The 19,253-nt window shown below is 36.7% G+C and overlaps 1 protein-coding gene across 3 annotated transcripts in view; it reads right to left on the bottom strand.

Moving 5' to 3' along the window:
* Nucleotides 1–250: 250 nt before the first annotated feature.
* Nucleotides 251–19,253, bottom strand: part of CUL3 (cullin 3) — an 84,815-nt gene continuing 65,812 nt past the window's right edge. For all 3 annotated transcript variants that reach the window (XM_053919126.2, XM_024564251.4, XM_053919127.1), the window contains 6 exons: nt 17,514–17,638; nt 16,776–16,872; nt 14,693–14,827; nt 7,278–7,464; nt 3,077–3,222; nt 251–722 (listed from right to left, as the gene is read on the bottom strand). In XM_053919126.2, the coding sequence (XP_053775101.1) occupies nt 591–722; nt 3,077–3,222; nt 7,278–7,464; nt 14,693–14,827; nt 16,776–16,872; nt 17,514–17,638 (822 nt within the window). In that variant the 3' untranslated portion in view covers nt 251–590. The remainder of the gene's footprint in view (nt 723–3,076; nt 3,223–7,277; nt 7,465–14,692; nt 14,828–16,775; nt 16,873–17,513; nt 17,639–19,253) is intronic.

Consider the following 19,253-nt stretch of genomic DNA (forward strand, 5'->3'; position numbering starts at 1 on the left):
CTGGTCATAAGGCTGTAAGATTAGTAAGTGCAAGTGGTAGAATAAAGCATGCTCAAACTGTGTGCTTGGGTCTTTGTCTATTTATCAAACCTTTAAATTAAACAAGCCTAGCTAAAGAAATGCCTTAAGCAGAGCAAGATAATTGGGAATCATGTCATTTCTTTTACCATGTTCGTTACCCAACTTATACAATGCGCAAAGTGCTAAGCAACACTACAAAACACATTTACATCAACACTGAAGACCTGGGGAAATGAAATCCAACAATTTTATTTTAATAAGCTGCATTTTCTAAATTTCTGTTTTATTTTTTCCTGTTTTCATACAGTATTGAAAACAAAATGCGGCACATTCACATTTTCCCGAGGAGATGTAAAGATGATCTCTACAGGGGTAAACGTTGTAAAGCCTGAAGCTCAATCAATTGATGTTGAAAACTCTCAAAGGGAGTAAAGGCTTGATCTGAATGGTCTAGAACATGTAATTTAATAGAAGAGATGGTCGTCTTAATATTTAATGATTTAAAAGAACTTCCCAGTCCATGCGAAGGGTACAGTCAGTCCAAGATAAATCAAATTTCTGAACGCATTTTATGCTACATATGTGTATACTTTGCGATCCTCAGGTGTTCGTGCCAAGTATTCTCTCTCAATAAGTCCTTCAATACGTTTCTTAATAACAACTGGACTTGGTAAGAATCGAGCCTTTAACTGCTGAGTTACCTAAAACAGAAGGTTAAAGAAAAACTATTATTCACCAGCAAATTTTAAAAAGTGTAACATTTCTGTATTAACACAAAAATTTGTCCCTCTGAGTAGAACTGATGTGCCATCTTAAGACTCAGATCAAACTTTAGTCATCTGATTACCCACGATGAAAGTACCAGAAGTTTGGAAAGGTTTTATTTGAAGATGTAATGCATGGTTGACACATGCCTCCTCACGTCACAATGTGAACACTGGAGTGGATTACAATTACTTGGAATTATCAGTATGAATGCATACCACTTACAATGTAACCACTCTGACTCTGGGTTGCCCCCCAGTTCACAGAATTTGGGTGGCGCAGCACAATGTGTGTAAGAGCAAACTCTGGACCTCAACTGCCTGGACTCGAAGCCCTGCTCTCCCACTTCCTGGCTGCTCTGGGATGCTGGGAAAGTTACACAGCCTCATTAGGGTGCTGTGTGTATGAAATGAGTTAACAGACGTGATGCTTTCAGAAGAGTGCCCAGTGCACAGTACGTGCTACTGTTGCCGTTCTTTCCTCCAGTGGCTGTCAGGATGCTAAGTATTGCGACATCAGTTGTAGTAAGACAGTAACTAGAGCAGCAGCCAAAGCCTGACTGAGCACTATGTATTGGTCATTTTATGTATTGATTTATTCAATGCTCTTAGCCGCATTAAGTAGGTTGTCTAACTTTTTCAAATGAGGACAATAAGCCAGAGCAGAAAACTGACATCAACATAGTAGAGAGCCAGTAGTTAGAGATGAGAACCTACAGCCTGCTGCCCCAAGTCCATGCTTTCCCCATGAGTCCACTGCCTCTTTTGCAGCGCATCCATCCACAAGCCTGCTTTTCCTTTACTTTTCTTTAGTTCATTTCCCAAGGCCACAACAAACTGAAAACTCTTTGAAATCTGAAATCCAGCATTCACCCTCCAACTACAATCTGCCATCCTTCTAGTATTATCATTCCAATGTCAACAAACTTGTTCTCAACCCACCTGAGACCTCTAATCCTCTGACTCTCTCTTCTAAGCTAGAAATAACTTCTGATGACAGCAGGCTGTACACAAGGATCATTTCAGCACACACTCAACAGTATCCGCAACTCCCAGATTCCTTTGTTTCTATCCCATAAACACCCTTTCTGCATTCATGACATCATTCAAAATCTACTGAGCTCCCTGCCGAGTAACTGAGTAAAGGTGTAGTTTGTCACACCTTGCACACAGACCAGGAGCCAGCAAACTGCAGCTCACAGGCCCAATACACCCCACTGCCTGTTTTCTTAATTCTTACTAGCACACACTTCCATGCTACACATGGTTACACACACACACACACAGTCTCCCCAGTCTGCCAATCTCTGAAATAGACTGTTAACACAAATTACACTCAATCTTAGCCAAAAGGCCCAGAGCGATACAGAAATTTATAGTACTCAAGTTCAGCAAGTTTCTGAGGACAGTAACTTCGCATCCTGTTTTACATAGGGAGAAGAGGCTATTTCAGTGTGAAATTCCTCCAACTCCCACCACCTGACACGTTCAGTCATATTTGTGTCCATCCTTTGCTAACATGCACCCCTGCCCCGTGACCTGGATTCTCTGGAAGAATATTCGGTAACATCCCTGTTAACGCACCTACCACCCTCCTGTGCTCTGTACAACCCTCCTGCCATTCCCTTGACTTTGGTACGTCAATTATCGCCTCATTTCATCTCCCCTTTTGTTTTTAAGCATTCCTTTTTCATCCTCAGTATATAAACACACTCAGTATCTTCCCTTCTAGAAAAATGAAACCCAGCACCCCTCAACTCAACCCTCATGCCTGCAGCACTGCTCTCTGCCCTTTCCCGTGAGCCACCACCTCAAGGTACAAGCCACTCTCACGCTGCACCTCCGTTTACTTCTCAAGCAACTGCCATCAAATACCCGCTCTTACCAGCCCAGCCAAAGTGCCTGGGAAAACTAACCAGTCACCTAATTAATTGTCCATATGTCTTAATTATCCATTTGATTTGGTTTTCCCATGATTTTTGAATCTGCAAGAGGTATAAACTTAATAAATGTTAACAATTATTTTTAGACATAAAGGTAGTTTTACACAAAAGTATTAAATAGCTCTGAAAATTGTTTATTCTTCCTGTGACAATATTGTAGGATTTTCATTACAAACAGCTTTTTAAAGTATGCACCTGTTTTGATGTACTGCTATGTTTAAATATCAAGTGTCACGCTTAGTTTCCTAATTTTAAAATTGTATCTTACATCAGCCGAACACAGCCCTTCCCTAATCCCTGCTGCTCAGGCTGCCACTTTCCTGCATCCGCGCCCCGCCAGCGCCTCACCTCTGCCACTAGCACGTTGTGCTGCATCTTCTTTCTCGATTTCATTATCCGCACGATGGCAGCTTCTATCTCATGTTTTCTGTCGTCATCGACTTTCTGCCTTGTTTCTTTCCTCTCTGGGTCAGATTCACCTTGTTTGGCAGCAACTAAAAGAGAAAGACACTTAGGTGATTACCATGTAATTTCAAATGTAATGAAAAAAAATGTGGTTTATAAACAAACAGTACAAATTAGAAATGTCCTCAGGGAAAAACCATTTTCAACCTAAGTCTACATATATGTTCATTCGGAGTAAGCATCCAAGAAGTGCCTAATTCAGTGTTTAATAAATATTTAAGTAACAAGTAGTGATACAAAAATTCTATAATTCTAAATTATTCCTTTTAAATATTAGGAATTTATTTTTACAGAGATTATAATAAAACCCCTGTTATTTTTATAGCATATAATGATTCTTTTCCTGAAAAAGAAAGGCACCTAAGTATATTTAGCATTATTAGTCATTTTCATTGCTTGTGAGTTCAGCAGGTCAACTACTGTTTTGACCACCTCAATGCTTAGTTAAACCTCACCACAAGCATCTCAGTAAGAGAATACCTGATGTCTTACCAACTCAAAACGTGGCTCTACTGTCTGCCTCACACTTAAAGAGGAGGGTAGGGCATGTACTGCCGAGGTTTAGTTAGGTCAATAACTAAACTAAAAAGTATCACTAGAATGTCAATTAAGCAAACTCCATAACAATTCATTTATTTGTACCTCTCACCAATTATCTAACGATGTATCTTACTAACTTTCTTATTTCACAATCTCACTGTCACTAAGCACACTATACGCCAATCTTCAGGAGAAGTCTTACTGTTGTTCTCTGTAGACTTCAAGTCAATTGCTAAGGAATTAAATACAGAAGTTTCTTTCTCCTACAACTTTGCTCTAATTGAAGAGGAAGAGAAAGAAAACTGGTAACTAAATTTTGGTTTACTGGTCAGCAGAAATTGGAAAATCACGAAGAGCCACATGGGACACTGCTGACTCAGGCGTGGGCACCCCCAAGCGACAGCAGACTGCGCGATTTAGAAGACCGTCCTAGTGAACCTATCCACCTAGCTGTTTCTCACTACAATCCCTTGGTTGAGAATTCTGCTTTCAGTGTCTTCCCAAGTGAATCAATCTTAAAAAAGATTAGTTAGATTTAAATGGTCTACTAAGACAGAATAATGCTCTTCCCCTCAAAAAACTCAATGTCATTAAAAAAGACAGGCATTGCTTTAAATCAATTTAATGTGAAAAACTTGACTGAATGCTGAATCCAAAAAGTAAGGTATGAAAGGCATTTTTGATACAGCTGCAGACACAAACACAGGCAGTATATAGTTGCATGACATTAATTTTATCAGGTTTGAACTATTATTACAATTATGGGGGAAAATATCTTGTTCTAAGGATATATATGTACGCTGAAGTATTTGGAGAGAAGTGTTAGGATGTTTGCAAATTAATTTTAAAATGCTGTAGCAAATATATACCTACATGGGGGGATAGGGGAAGGATGAGGGCAAGGGTACCCAAGCAAATGGGACAAATCTTTAATGACCTGTAAATACATGTGATGGCATAGCATACCCATGTCCACTGTGTTTTTACCTTTTCTGTAGAACTGAAAATATTTTTTAAAAAAAGGTGGAGGGAAAAAAATATTTTCAATAACCCATTTGACTCATCTAGATTGGTCACCTAAATAGGTACACTCCAAAATAAATTTGAAGACTGTGGTGATACAAACTGAATTATGATTTTCTATAACCACGAGGGCAGGGCTTACTCTTAGAGCCGAACGCAATGCTCTGCACTTAAAAAGCACAGCAAAGGTTCTGCTTGTGCACCCACGTCTATGCATGAACGGGGGCAACAGAGGAAGACGAGTGACGGTGGTGGGAGAACCTATCAACTATGGAAACTGCTGTGAATTACAATAAATCTTGTTCTTTCCAAAGGCTGTATCAGGTAGTATTTTTAACTCCTTTGCTTAAATTTCTATTATCAACTACAATAAAAAGCAGCATAAATAGGTATGGGTCAGAATTTGAGTGCATATTTGATTATGATTATAAGTATTTTCTCCAAAAGGCAAGTATCAATAGGTATTTTGACAACTTAAGAAAACCTATGTGATCAAAATACTTATAACTAGAGAGAAAATTTTAACCTACATAAAATACCACTAAGAGCCAAGCTAATCTAAGTACCACTCCAAAATGAAAAGAAATTTTTCATCATATATCTATATATTCCTATTTTAGTAAGATCTAAAACACTACACACATATAACACCAAAACTTAAAAATCCATCAACAGGACTATTTTTTTTTTTAATTCTTAAGAGATTTTATTTATTTATTTCTAGAGAGAGGGGAAGGGAAGGAGAAAGAGAGGGAGAGAAACATCAATGTGTGAGAGAAACATCTATCAGATGCCTCTTGCACACCCCAACTAGGGACTTGGCCCACAGCCCAGGCATGTGCCTTGACTGGGAATCGAACAGACAACCTTTAAGTTCCCAGAATGGCACTCAACCCACTGAGCCACACCAGTCACGGCTATTTTTTGATAATAATAACATTGCACAATATTATTGCTGAGCATGATGGAATCTGTGATTACAAAGGTGTTTATTTAAAAAGATGTTTATTTATTAAAGCAGTGTGAGATTAGGAAATTCAGATTTATGTCATCATTTTCCTCCAAATCCAGGATACAAACACCATATTTTGCTGTGTATAATGCATACTTTTTCACTCAAATTTTTGAGGGAAAAATAAGGATGCACCTTATACATTGGTAGTGCCTAAGAAACCTTGTATCTGTTCTTGTGTTTTGTAATTATTCGTTACGTAAAATTTCTTGTACTGTAGTATGTTCAAAAATAAATACTAAAATTCCTTTATAATACAGAAAACAAGTATCTAAATGTAAGTAAATAAAAACTGAATTAAAAATTGAAACAAAAGATTGTTTTTCCTGAAAGTTTGGCCCAAAAACGTGAGTGTACATCACACACGGCAAAGTATAGTAAGTCCTGAAACCCAACACCTGTATCTGTCCAAAACTACAAATTTGTACGTCTTACACCAGGGGGGAAAGACACTTCATTCTATGACTCACGTTAACAGCTCTGTTTTATTTTTAATCTACATCTGTGTCCCAAAGATAATGGGGTCAATTCTGATGATGAAGATACAATGCTACGGTTTTCAACTACGGGACAAAGCAGTCAAGGCTTTAACAGGGATACGCCACCCTGCTTCGCAAAGCATACAGGTCCAATCGGGGTCAAAAAGGGAAACAGAAGTGTGTCCACTGTGTTCTTGAATCAATGTACTCCGGCAACGGATTGTATATGTAGCATTAAAAGAATTCTGAAAAGACTGTCTTTTACTAACGTGCAACATAAATACACTTTTTTTTTTAAGTAAAAAAAACTGCAGTCACTATCTTATTTTAAAAATAGTTTTACTGCAAGACATATTTGCTGTAATAAATAAATCAGTACTGGAAAACTTTCTAATACCAGTTTTAAGACCAAGTTTAAAACTACATTATAGTTTAAGTGTCAACAAACGTGGAGTGCCTTTTTTCTCTTTAAATGCATAGAAAACGCACATCTTACATTATGTTAAATATACAATAAATAGAATGTTTATTAACTTTAAGGTTGTACTAAAAATTGTTCACAACAGGGTTACTTGTATATTTTGAAAAAAGAAAATATGAGTTTTAAGATTTTCAAACTTAAAAATATTCATCAAAATATAAATAGTTGAATCTAAGATCAAACTTTGTAACTGCCAATTTTGAGAAATGTATAAATCAGTTTTAAAGGCAAATGTCCGCTATCATTAGTTAAGCAGTTAGAAAGAGTAACTTTATAAGTAGAAGTTTGTCATAGCGCTGTACTCCAGCGTTAAAGCCTAGGGGAGTCAGTAACACATCCACCACGCCGCCTCACTGCCTGACGTGTACTGTGCTCGGACTCAGCTGCATTTTGACAGGAACACTATCAACAAAAGCTGTTGTGTTTCTCAAGCCTATGTCTCATGCAGCACCTGAAAAGAATTATTTTTTTAAAGATAAAAATCAAACTGGTAAGGTTTTTCACAGCAAACATTACAACCTGTTTTAAGAGAACATCTCTAATACCTACCTGTTTGAATCTTGACTCTGTGCAGCTTGGATGTGAACTGGTCATTGACTGTGAAGATGTGGCCATTCTCTATCTCCTTGGACTTGGGCTCCTTGGTGAGGACCCGCTGTGTGGGTTTACCACAGGCAAGGGACTGCAGGGCTCTAACAAGTTCTCTTTCGGGGATATCCGTTTCTTGTTGAATTTCCTGAAATTCATTGGATGGACATAATTATAAATAGGCTTTGAAAGATTAAAGCATATTAATTAATAAGTAAAACTGACCAAACAGTGGTTAGAGAGGTAATTCCCTTAAAGGAATAATTTACAACCAAGAATTCCACGACTACTATGATACTTCACTAAAATCTCACTTACTTGAATAAACCAGAGAACAGTGACTCAAATGACAAAATATTGAACATACATGTACTTTTTTGTTTCAGGAAATATAAGGCCTAATCTAAAAATGTCACCCAGCAGAGAATATTAGGGACCTGCTTTAATATTTAAGTTAAAAAAAAAAGTGTTAATCAACATGTAATTGCTACTTTTAGACATACTCTACAATCTTCCTTCCAAGTTGATCCACACTACTCTTTGCTTAGCAATTTCTTTCACAGAGAGAGGCAATGTAAGATTGAACTAAAGCCTTCTATCATACAATCAAAATTTATAGTCCAAGTTGACCATATCTACTGTCTGTATGACCAAGTAAAAAAATTAAATACCTGGTAATTAATGCTAAATATGAAAAGTAGTAATTCTGTTTTTTTTTAAATTTTTATTGTTATTCAATTACAGTTGTATGCCTTTTCTCCCCATCCCTCCACCCCACCCCAGCAGAACCCACCTCCCTCCCCCACCTCCACCCTTCCCCTTGATTTTGTCTATGTGTCCTTTATAGTAGTTCCTGTAATCCCCTCTCCCCACTGTCTCCTCCCCACTCCCCCCCTGGCTATTGTTAGATTGTTCTTAGCTTCAATGTCTCTGGTTATATTTTGTTTGCTTTTTTCTTCTGTTGAGTATGTTCCAGTTAAAGGTGAGATCATATGGTATTTGTCCCTCACTGCCTGGCTTATTTCACTTAGCATAATGCTCCCCAGTTCCATCCATGCTGTTGCAAAAGGTATAAGCTCCTTCTTTCTCTCTGCTGCATAGAATTCCATTGTGTAAATATACCATAGTTTTTTGATCAACTCATTTGCTGATGGGCACTTAGGTTGCTTCCAGCACTTGGCTATTGTAAATTGTGCTGCTATGAACATTGGGGTGCACAGGTTCTTTTGGATTGGTGTTTCAGGGTTTTTAGGGTATAATCTCAGCAGTGGAACTGCTGGGTCAAAGGGCAGTTCCATTTTTAGTTTTCTGAGGAAATTCCATAGTGTTTTCTACAATAATTCTGTTTTTAAGTGCAGGTGGTAACTGTTGCTACATACTATGAGATAAATAAAATACAATAAAAGCAGCTCAGGGAAAAACGAATGTGTCATTGCCCCTTGAACAACATGGGTTTGAACTATGTGGGTACACTGTGCATGTTTCTCAGTAAAAACAGTCAATCCTTCAGATCCATGGCTTTCACATCCCCACAGTCATTTCCACAGACTCAACCCATCTAGGATGGGAAAGAGTATTTCTGCATTCCCAATAACCGTTTTACAATGGTGGTTGAATCTAGGGATGGATGCAAGGGGCCAATGACTACAGAGTTAAAAGTTCTATGTGGATTTTCAACTGTGAGTGTGCAGGTATTGGGACCCTAAGTTCCACCTTATTCAAGGGTCAATTGGATAATTTTTAAATTCATTATAATCTTACGTCAGTGGGACAATAAGAGAATTGTACACAGATACAGTTTAGCCCCTACACAACTAGACGGATGTATGATGCGACAAGTCTGCACACTGGGTTACATCATTTTGATTCACTGTATACAACTGTTTCTTTTTCAAAAGTAGCACAGTAAGGTGGGTATGAAGACAGTGGTGCTCGGATTATGTGACTAATATGAGAGAGTCAGCCTGCTTTTCAGAAGAGCAGGCTGCTTTTCTGTGAGCAAGTGTAGATTTCTCTAAATGACTGTCAGATTAAGTGAGGATTCAGAGAAATGTGAATTTTAGTGATGATGTATATTCCTTTGCTTGAAATGATCTCTGGTTATGTCTACCTATTTTAGACATTGCAAATACTATACACGTTAACCCCAGCGAATTAAACAGAATGTTGATTATAATTATTATGTAGACACTAAAATGGACTTACTTATATATTTTATTGTTTAATTATATTCAAAGATCTGGAAATACATTCTTAGGTGATAGCTTACAATTGCAGATCATTCCCAGAGGTAACCACTGCAATCCAATATGTATTCCTTTATGTCTTTTTTCTGCATGTCTACATATACACACATGAACAGAAATACATATACATGCATGCACATGAACATGCCATCTATATAAATATTACTGTTAAATATAAATGGGATCGCACCATATGAAGTCTTCTACTAATTTCTGGAGATTTTCCATGTCGGCAGAGAGTTTAAAGCTACAGGGAATTCCATAGTACTGCTCTAACAGGATATAAATGAAGATTGAGATTGTACCCGATTCTGCGATGGGCCATGCATTTAGTACAAAAGCCAAGTTTTCTGAAGCAGATTTCTAGATGTGTACTTGGTTTCTCTAAGTTATAATTATATTTGACAAAGTGCCTTTCAAGTTTGCTTAACTATTTATCTTTGCAACAGCCTAAGAGTAACCATTCTTTCTACCCTCAATTTTCTTTTTGTCTTGTCCACCTGTTGGGCTACAAATTGGGAGCAGTAGTAAAGGCAGGTATCCCTTACTTGTTTCTGATTTTAATGGGAAGATAGCTAATATTTTAATACTAACTACTGCTTGCTTAGGTCTCTCACTGGATACACCCTTAAGACATTAAGGACAGATATTTCATTCCATTCTTAGGTGGCCAAGAGTCCCTCCATCCTGGATGTAAGGGATGGCGACTGACTTTTATCAAATGCTTTCTGTACACCTATAGAAATCACTCACTCATTTTCTCCTTCAAGTGGTATCTGGCAATACAACAAGTTGGTCAGTCAACTATTATTATTATTACAAATCTCGTAACTACTTGTTAGTAAATTTCTTCTCTGTATTCCAGGGGTAAGTCCTATTTGGAAACAGTAAATTCCTTTTTCAATACACTGCTGAATTTGAGTGTGTACTCAGGATGAATAACATAGCTGTCTTTTTCTGTTGCTGTGTGGCTTCCGGGTTCAATTCTGCACTAAGCTTACACTGGCCTCAGATACTTCCCAGGATGTGTATTTTGCTTTGGGGGTTCAAAGTTCCCTCTGTACAGCTTTCATTTTAATTTACTAATTGTGTTATTCAGTTGTGTTATTGTCTGTCAGTCGGTCAGTACATGTGAGGAATTTTTATGATGGTGGAATTTTCTGCTTGTAGTTCCAACCACTTTCTTTTATTTTCTTTTATATATTGTGGTTATATTACTAATTGTTAGTAGTTTCTTGATAACATATTATCACTGTTGTTTAATGGCTTGCTATTTAAATTCTACTGGCATTAATTTTGCTCTTGTCCACAATTAGCTTTTATTATTTCAGACTTACTCAGGAAAATTTAAAAGTATAATAAAGAACATTTAGAAAATTTGTATTAAAACCTATAGCTCTTTCAAAAACCAAGTGCTTATTACCAAAGCCCAAGGTATAGACTACCATTGTATAGATTTCCTTATTCTAGCTGTTCTAAACCACAATACAGACTTCTATTCAAAAAAATATATATACATACAAGGAGAGGAAAAAGACACAGTAGCCTGACTTCTATGAATTAAATGTGAAACTACAAATAAATGCCACCTTTTTGTAGGCAGTTTCCCAGATGGCGCGTAATAATAATTTTGGTATGTTTTAACCGTGTGTGGTTCCCTCACTGTATCAGGGCTGATTGGGGAGACCAAGAAAATAAGTGACAGTATGCGGCCTCCAAGGCTAGGCCATAAAGGCACTACAGGTCCTGCTTGGGTTGCTTGGATTGCCTGCTTTAGGGAGTTAGCCACCATAACTCAAGGACAACCAAACAGCCACATGGTAAAGGCTCATGTGGAGATCTCTTGCCAGCCATGTGGAAGGAAGCATATACCAGTAGCTTAGAAGTGTATTTTCCAACCCCAAACAACCAAGATGACTGAAGCCCCAGCTGACATGTTAATGCAACCTCATGCAGTCGAGCCAGAAACCACCCAAACGAGCCTTTCCTGAATCAGTAACTCACCGAAACCACGGAAGATAGTAAATTGTTAGTGGTTGTTTTAAGATTTGTCATGTAGCATTACATAACTAATATACCATCTTACTAAACTCATAAAGAATATTCAAAACTAAAAGATCAACTTCTTTTAAAGTTATTAACTACCTCTTCTACTTTGTAGAGTTGATTTCTGAGAGAGCTGGCAATAAAACATGTGTAGCAGACTATGGAGAAACACATGGTATATTCTGAATAAGGACAAATTCCACGGGCCCCTCACAATGCCCCAGATCAAGATGTGAACAGTGAGAAGGCTTTGGAGTCACAGGAATAGCATTCCACATATGCCATTTATACTAAGGCTTCTGGTTTGTGACTTACCTACAATGTAAAGTATGAGAGGAAATTTCTACTTTATTTTACTTTCTACCTACTGCTCATTAGCATCAATGACCCCAAACTGGTTTCAAAAGGCAAAAGTTAGCTTGAACCATTAAAATTACTAGCAATTCCAATAATGGCTATAGAAAATGAGTATGTTTTTGTTTATCTAATTATTTTGTCAATTCTTCATAAATGCGAACTCTGAAAACCAACTCTAGCATTTTCCAAATAGCTTATTTTGCTTAAAATATATTATCCATGACAGGTGCAGATTAAAACATCCAAGTTGTTAAAGACATTTAATTCCACCTCTTTGAAAAGGCTTACAATGTCTGAGTAAGGTACTCAATATTTGCTCAATTAACATTCTTGGGACTTGATCATTTTTTATAACTTGTGTGTGAAAATTAAGGTTATTCCCTAGGTAAGACACACTGGAAATATGTAAGGGCAAAACCAATGACTTAGAAAACTCAGGTTTCAAAACATTTCCTAGAGGAGTATCACATAAAAATGGTCATCTCTTAAATATACCCTTCACATAAACAGAAGTATGGACATGAGTATTAATATTAAAACATGCCTAAAATTTAATCTTGTTTTTAATTTCAAACTTAATCTATTTCCTATGTTCACCTATATCTGGAAACTGGCTCTCCATTAGTATAAATGTGGCAGTAACTTTAAAGCTTTTAGAAAATACTCATTCTTTATTTTGAACTTACTAAGAATCACATGATCTTCATTTTAACTCCATAAAGGTATATGGAGAAAGAAAAAGGGTAATAAAAAAGCCAACATATTAAAAGGTATTGTAAAAACATTTAAAAACAAAAGATGGGGGAAGAAAAAATCTGATACTATTATCAAGACAGTATAAAATCAACATAAGGACAAACACTGAAATCAATCAAACAAGTAAGAGAATATAGAAACAGACTCACAAATGTATGGTCAATTGCTTTTTAAAATAAAGGTACCATGATAATTTAAAAGGAAAAGACTATTGCTTTAGACAAATGATGCTAGAATGAACAACTAAGTCTCAGTGTTTATCATTCACTGCAATGTCGAGGTGGCCAATAATTTCTTAGATAGGATACTGAAAGCAAGAACTATAAAAGGGAAAAACTTGGACTTTTGTCAGTATTAAAAAATTCTGCTCTTTATATACCCTAAGAGCCCTGAAACACCAATCCAAAAGAACCTATGCACCCCAATGTTCATAGCAGCACAATTTACAATAGCCAAGTACTGAAAGCAACCTAAGTGCCCAACAGCAAATGAGTGGATCAAAAAACTATGGTACATTTACACAATGGAGTTCTATGCAGCAGAGAGAAAGAAGGAGCTAATACTCTTTGCAACAGCATGGATGGAACTGGGGAGCATTATGCTAAGTGAAATAAGCCAGGCAGTGAGGGACAAATACCATATGATCTCACCTTTAACTGGAACATACTCAACAGAAGAAAAAAGCAAACAATATAACCAGAGACACTGAAGTTAAGAACAATCTAACAATAGCCAGGTTGGGTGGGGGGAAGGGACAGTGGGGAGAAAGGTTTTTAGGGACTACTATAAAGGACACATGGACAAAACCAAGGGGGAGGGTGGAAGCAGGGGAGGGAGCTGGGTTTGGCTGAGGTGGGGTAGAGGGGTGGGGAGAAAATACAGACAACTGTAACTGAACAACAATAAAATTTAAAAAAAATTTAAAAAATTCTGCTCTTTAAAACATACCACTAAAAAACTGAAAAGGCAAGTGACAGACTGAACAAATATTCACAGGACACAGATCTGACAAAGAATTTGTATGCAGAATTTATAAAGAGCTGTCAGAAACTCAGTAAAGATATGGCAACTTCCCTAGCAAGACACATCCGTGGCACATGAACACATAAAAGACGCTCAACATCATCAGTCTTTGAGGAAAGGCAAACTAAATCCACAATAATTACACATCAGTTAAAACGGCTAATATTAAAAAGTCTGCTAATTCCAAATTTTGAAGAAGATGTGAGGACCTGGACTCTCTTACACTGTGAGCAGGAATGAAAAGTGGTATTTTGGAACACAGTTTGGTAGTTTCTTAAAAAGTTAAACATACATCCCTGTTTTTAACAGCCTCAATCTGGTAACTCAAATGTCCATCAATAGAAAACATAGTACATCCACAGAGTATCACTCAGCAATAAAAAGGAATGAACTACCACAGCTATACCTGCAATAACATGGATGAATCTCAAAAACACTGTGCTATGTACAAGCAGCACCACAAAAGCAGTACGTATTGTCTCCCATCTATGGAAAATGCTATAAAGTCAAAACTAACCCATGGTGACATAAAGCAAATCACTGGCTGCCTGGGTATGGGTACAAACAGACGGAATTGGCTGCAAAGGAGTATAAAAAATTTGGAGAGTAATATTCTATAGATTGTGATGGTAGTTGCACAGGTATGTACATCTGTTAAAATTCCATCAAAATATGCACTTAAAGCGGTATGTCTGACCACATAAAACTTATACTTCAATGAAGTTGACTTAAAAAGCCAAATGAAATGTGACCCAACAAGTATATGATTAGTTCCATAAATCTAATTTTATGCTGTTTTCTCTAACGGTACTCAAAGGTTACTCAAATAGTAGAAATAATAGTAATCCTCAAGTAATAATGACTCTAAAGGTTACTCAAATAAGACAGACTCAGGCAACATATGAGAATTAGAAACACAACTGGTTAAACTGACACAGCAACCCGTACCTCGAACGTGTACTTCTCTCTGTTGTTGAAGAGCATTAATATGGTCATCTGGAAAGTGGAGACTTGCAGTATGTGCTTCCGTGTGTTAGAGCCAGTGACTTGCGCCCCTCCAACGCCAACTTCGGATCCATCCTCCTGTTTCGTTGTTTTAAAAAACAGAAAGTAGATATAATTATCTCCTGGTAACTCTCACAGGATGTTTGAGAAATAACCCTTTACAAAACTACAAAATTTATTCCTATATAAAGAGAAAATGTTATTTAAAAATGTATGTGCCTGTATATACATGTGTATGTACACACATTCCAAGTCTTTATTTAGAATTCTTTTTTTTTTTTGTTACTGTGAACACTTGAATTTTACAACAAAAAATTATTTTAACAGTACACGGTAAGTTGATAATGGACTTATAAGACATCAAACCATTATAACATTACCAAAAGTAGTAGGGTTAGGTTTCTGTCTGTGTAGACTGATCATAGGAAGAGATCAAACAATAGCATAAAGTGGGGGTGGGGGTCCTATGCCACCTTTATAGCCTGTTTCTGCTCTGTGCTTTAAGTACAAAGTAGAAATTTAAGACTTCAATAATTAACACATAAACTGTCTTAAAAACCTGCTGATCTGTTTAACAGAACTTCAAAGATAACATGATTATTTAGGGGAAGAAAACCCTTCAAAAGCTGAGTTCTTCAGTATCCTTGACCTTCCCATTTACACTTTAATACAGGGTGGAGCAAAAGTAGGTATATAGTTACAAGAATGTGAAACACATAGTTTATTCTTGTATCACTATCAATTATTGTACTATTTTCCATATAAAAAACTGTAAAACCTACTTTTGCCCCACCCTGTATACAAGTTTCTAACATTATTCAATTAACGATTTATAAGAAACATTTCCTATTTCAATTAAATGTAAAAATTAGAATACATGTAGCCATTTTCAACAATATTAAAAAAAACTTTGGTGTTATAATGGTATCATATAAAACTACTAAAATTCTGATTAAAATATAGAATAAAAGTTATTTGCTGCCTTCACGACAACTTACATATTATTTTTCTAATGTTTTGATAGAAGCTTTTTACTTTCCTAGTTTAAGGCAAATGACCCTGATTCGAGTTATATCAAGCAATGAAGGTACTCTAAATCTCACAATTTTAGCTATAAAAAGGTGACTTTTTCCTTCCTTAAAAAAAAATCCTCACCCAAGGATTTTGAACAGGGAGAGGGGTAAGGGGGAGGAGGGGAAGGGAAGGGGAGGGAAGGAGGGAGAGGGAGAAACATCTATTGGTTGCCTCCCATATGCACCTTCTAGTGTATGGGATGATGCTCCAACCAACTAAGCTACCTAGCCATGGTGCGATTGCATTTTTTTTGTTGTTTTTTTTTTAAACAAAGGCAATTCACTAGCATAGTGCTCATTTTATTTATTCATTTTTTTCTTAAAAAATGTTTGACTATGTTTTTTAATTAAATCTTTTATTGTTATTCTGTTACAGTTGTCCCAATTTTTCTCCCTTTGCCCTCCTCCTCCCAGCCCACCCCTGCTCCCACAGTCATTCCCATCTCTGTTGCCCACGCCCAGGTTACTTCATACATGTTCCTTGCCTAGTCCCTTACTTGTTTTAAATAATCACTTTACTAACATTTTGTACATCTCACAAATCTAAAGTGATAATGTGTCCAGTTCTGACTACTGAGAAATAATAAGGATTACAGGAGACTGAGAATTTTGAAAAGGACTCACAGCTCTGCATGTCCTCAATTCAACTTAAATTTTATTATTTTATGCAACAAGGTCTCAAGACTGATCTTATAAATAAAGTATGTAATTATTTTATTATTATTTACTCCTTAAGGACACTAGTATAATCTTCATATTGTCAAATGAAGGTATTTAGCAACTGAGAGAACACAGGTAAATAAAGCCAACATTCTCACTTTTTTAAATACATGAAACAGGTAGGGAAATAAAAGAAATAAATAATTTACCCAAATCAACAGAAATCACAAATCAGTTCTACAGACTAATTTTAAGTTACTTAATGTATATATGCTCAAACTATCAACATTTACCTTTTTCACTGGTCCATAGAAGGTGGCATTGAGATCTGCAGAGCCCATATGATGCTGGAGTGTGAGCTGTCGACCACTGTGTTTTGCTAAGTAAAACCTTTGGCAAATCAAACCAGGTTTTAGAAAATTATACAACTTACATATTCGAAATTATAAACTACAGGATAACAACCCTTAATAAATATATATGTAAAACAGAGTTTAAAAGATTAAGAGTTAAACCTTAAAAATCAAGTCCAGTTCTAATTTTTTACTTAAGAGGAAACAAAAATAAAAATAAAAATAAAAAGAGAGAAAGGAAAGGAGGGGCAGAGAGAGGGACAGATAGAGAAAAATACAGACCTAAGTTAGCGAGGTATCACCAGATAGATAAAGGCAGCGCACTAGATCATTTCTGCTGGTACCCTTTGCCCCTGGCCTGCTGCTCAGCCGCTGCGGTTAGAAGACCACCTTTCTCCACAGTAACCCAACAATCAATTAGTCCTAAGTCACTGCAGACATCAACAATACAAACTATACTCTTAGCCATGCACTAATGCTGAAGGACATCAATAAAGCAGACCTTTGAAAAGAGTTTATGCAATGCATATTAACACAAAAAGGATAAATTCTCCTTTTGAACAAGAGGTAAAAAATGGAGTATATTCATCTTCAATCAGGGACACTACAAATGCTCATATTTATGTCAATTTTGGGTAGTTATTTCTACTTAAGAGTCAAAGTTTGATCTATGTTTACCTTCTAAATATCTCAAAAGCATGTCTCGGTGCTGGTGGGATGTTGCACTTCGGGGTGGCTGACTGAGTGGGCCAGTATCCTGTTGTGAGCACCCGCACTGTGAGATCGACACCACCCAGAGATACCTGTGGGACGGAAAAGATATGTCGCCAACAATTCACGAGGACCGGGTATCCGTTCTGTACAGACACTGTGTTTGTTATCAGAATAGTCAGCGCCATGCTCAATATCAAGCAAATAAAACATTTATGTTCTTAGAGATTAGGTGGACCAGTGTTTTTCACATTTTAACTCTCCCGGTGAATATTTATAATTATTGCTTATGATGTTGCCTTTAAAATACTGACAAAAGGATAGTTGTTAACATGTGAACAAAAGGTGACTAGTGTCATTGAGAAATGTAAAGTTTTGGCCCTGGAGCTTTTTTAGATAAAATGTTAAGGGGTCATATCTGTGTTATTTTAAAAGGAAATTCTAGGATAATATCTCTCATCTCAACTTTTAAGTATTTTTACCATCTTAACACACAAACGAAATATTCCAATCCCATTCACATTTGAAGTATACTGAGCAACACTGTTTTTGCATGGAGTTCACAGTCTAACAACCTCTACAGAGGACACGAGGTCCAGTTCTACACGGTAGGTGCTCTATGGGAACTTGAATAATGGATGGCTACCTCTACAAAAAACATGCTAGCATTGCTGTCACATTAGATAGTTTCTTCTTTTTAAACAAATTAAATTTTAAAGAAAATAAAAATAAAGCCTATCAAAAACTTCTGAAATGTGAAGTATTATCTTTATTATTGATATTCACAGCTTGTTCTAAACCATTATTGCATTTTTATCTAACTTGAATGATTTAGTGACAGATTTCTAAAAGGAAGAGATGAGTTTATAAAAAATATTGTGAAGTATTCCACACAGACTTTTTCACAAATATCTACTAAATGATTATTCCAATTTAAAGAAGCTAACACTAGAAATCCTAGATGACACACAGGTGAGATGATCGTAGCAGAGACTATCAGATGATGAACAGAGGTGGGCTGAGAGCTGCTGGGACATCTGCCAGTAGGTGTGGGGGAGGGCGGGTGCCAGGGCTCACAACTTGGTTCAGCCCACCCGAGACTATAGTCTGCTCTCTCTTCTTTCACATACCCACACAGACTTAACCTTCAAGTCTTTTTTTTTTTAAATGCCATGTTTAAGAGGCCTTCTCTGACCATTCTCCCCCTCTCCCCCACGCATCCTCTGTATCTTATACCACCAGCTAAGGCGCTGTGAGTTTTCTTATCTTGCTTATTATCTATTTCCCAGATTAGAAAGTAAGCTCCTTTTTGGCAGAGGATTTTGTCTGTTCCACTCTGTTGTGCACCCTGTGCCTAGGACAATCCTTGGCACAGACGGCACATAATGAATTATGTTAAATGGAAAGGAAAAAAAAAAGAAAGAGCCTCAAAGAACTAGTATAGTAGTTGGTATCTTCTTTTCCTCACTATTTGAAGCCGCCAAGCTTATGTCCAAGGACAGCATATGACAGAGTCAAGTACAAAGAGGCAGAGGTGCCAGAAAAGTCTGTAAATAAACAGAAATATGATAGCAAGATGGTTTTCCTGGCCCATTCACATTTTAAAAATAAAAACAGAAAAAAAATACTTAAATTACTTTCAGTATAATACAGAAGATTTAGCTAAAACTAAATGGAAGAGCCACTCTCTTGATATATTTCGACAGG

The sequence above is a fragment of the Desmodus rotundus genome, chromosome 2 (genome assembly GCF_022682495.2).
Source record: "Desmodus rotundus isolate HL8 chromosome 2, HLdesRot8A.1, whole genome shotgun sequence".
Classification (NCBI taxonomy): domain Eukaryota; kingdom Metazoa; phylum Chordata; class Mammalia; order Chiroptera; family Phyllostomidae; genus Desmodus; species Desmodus rotundus.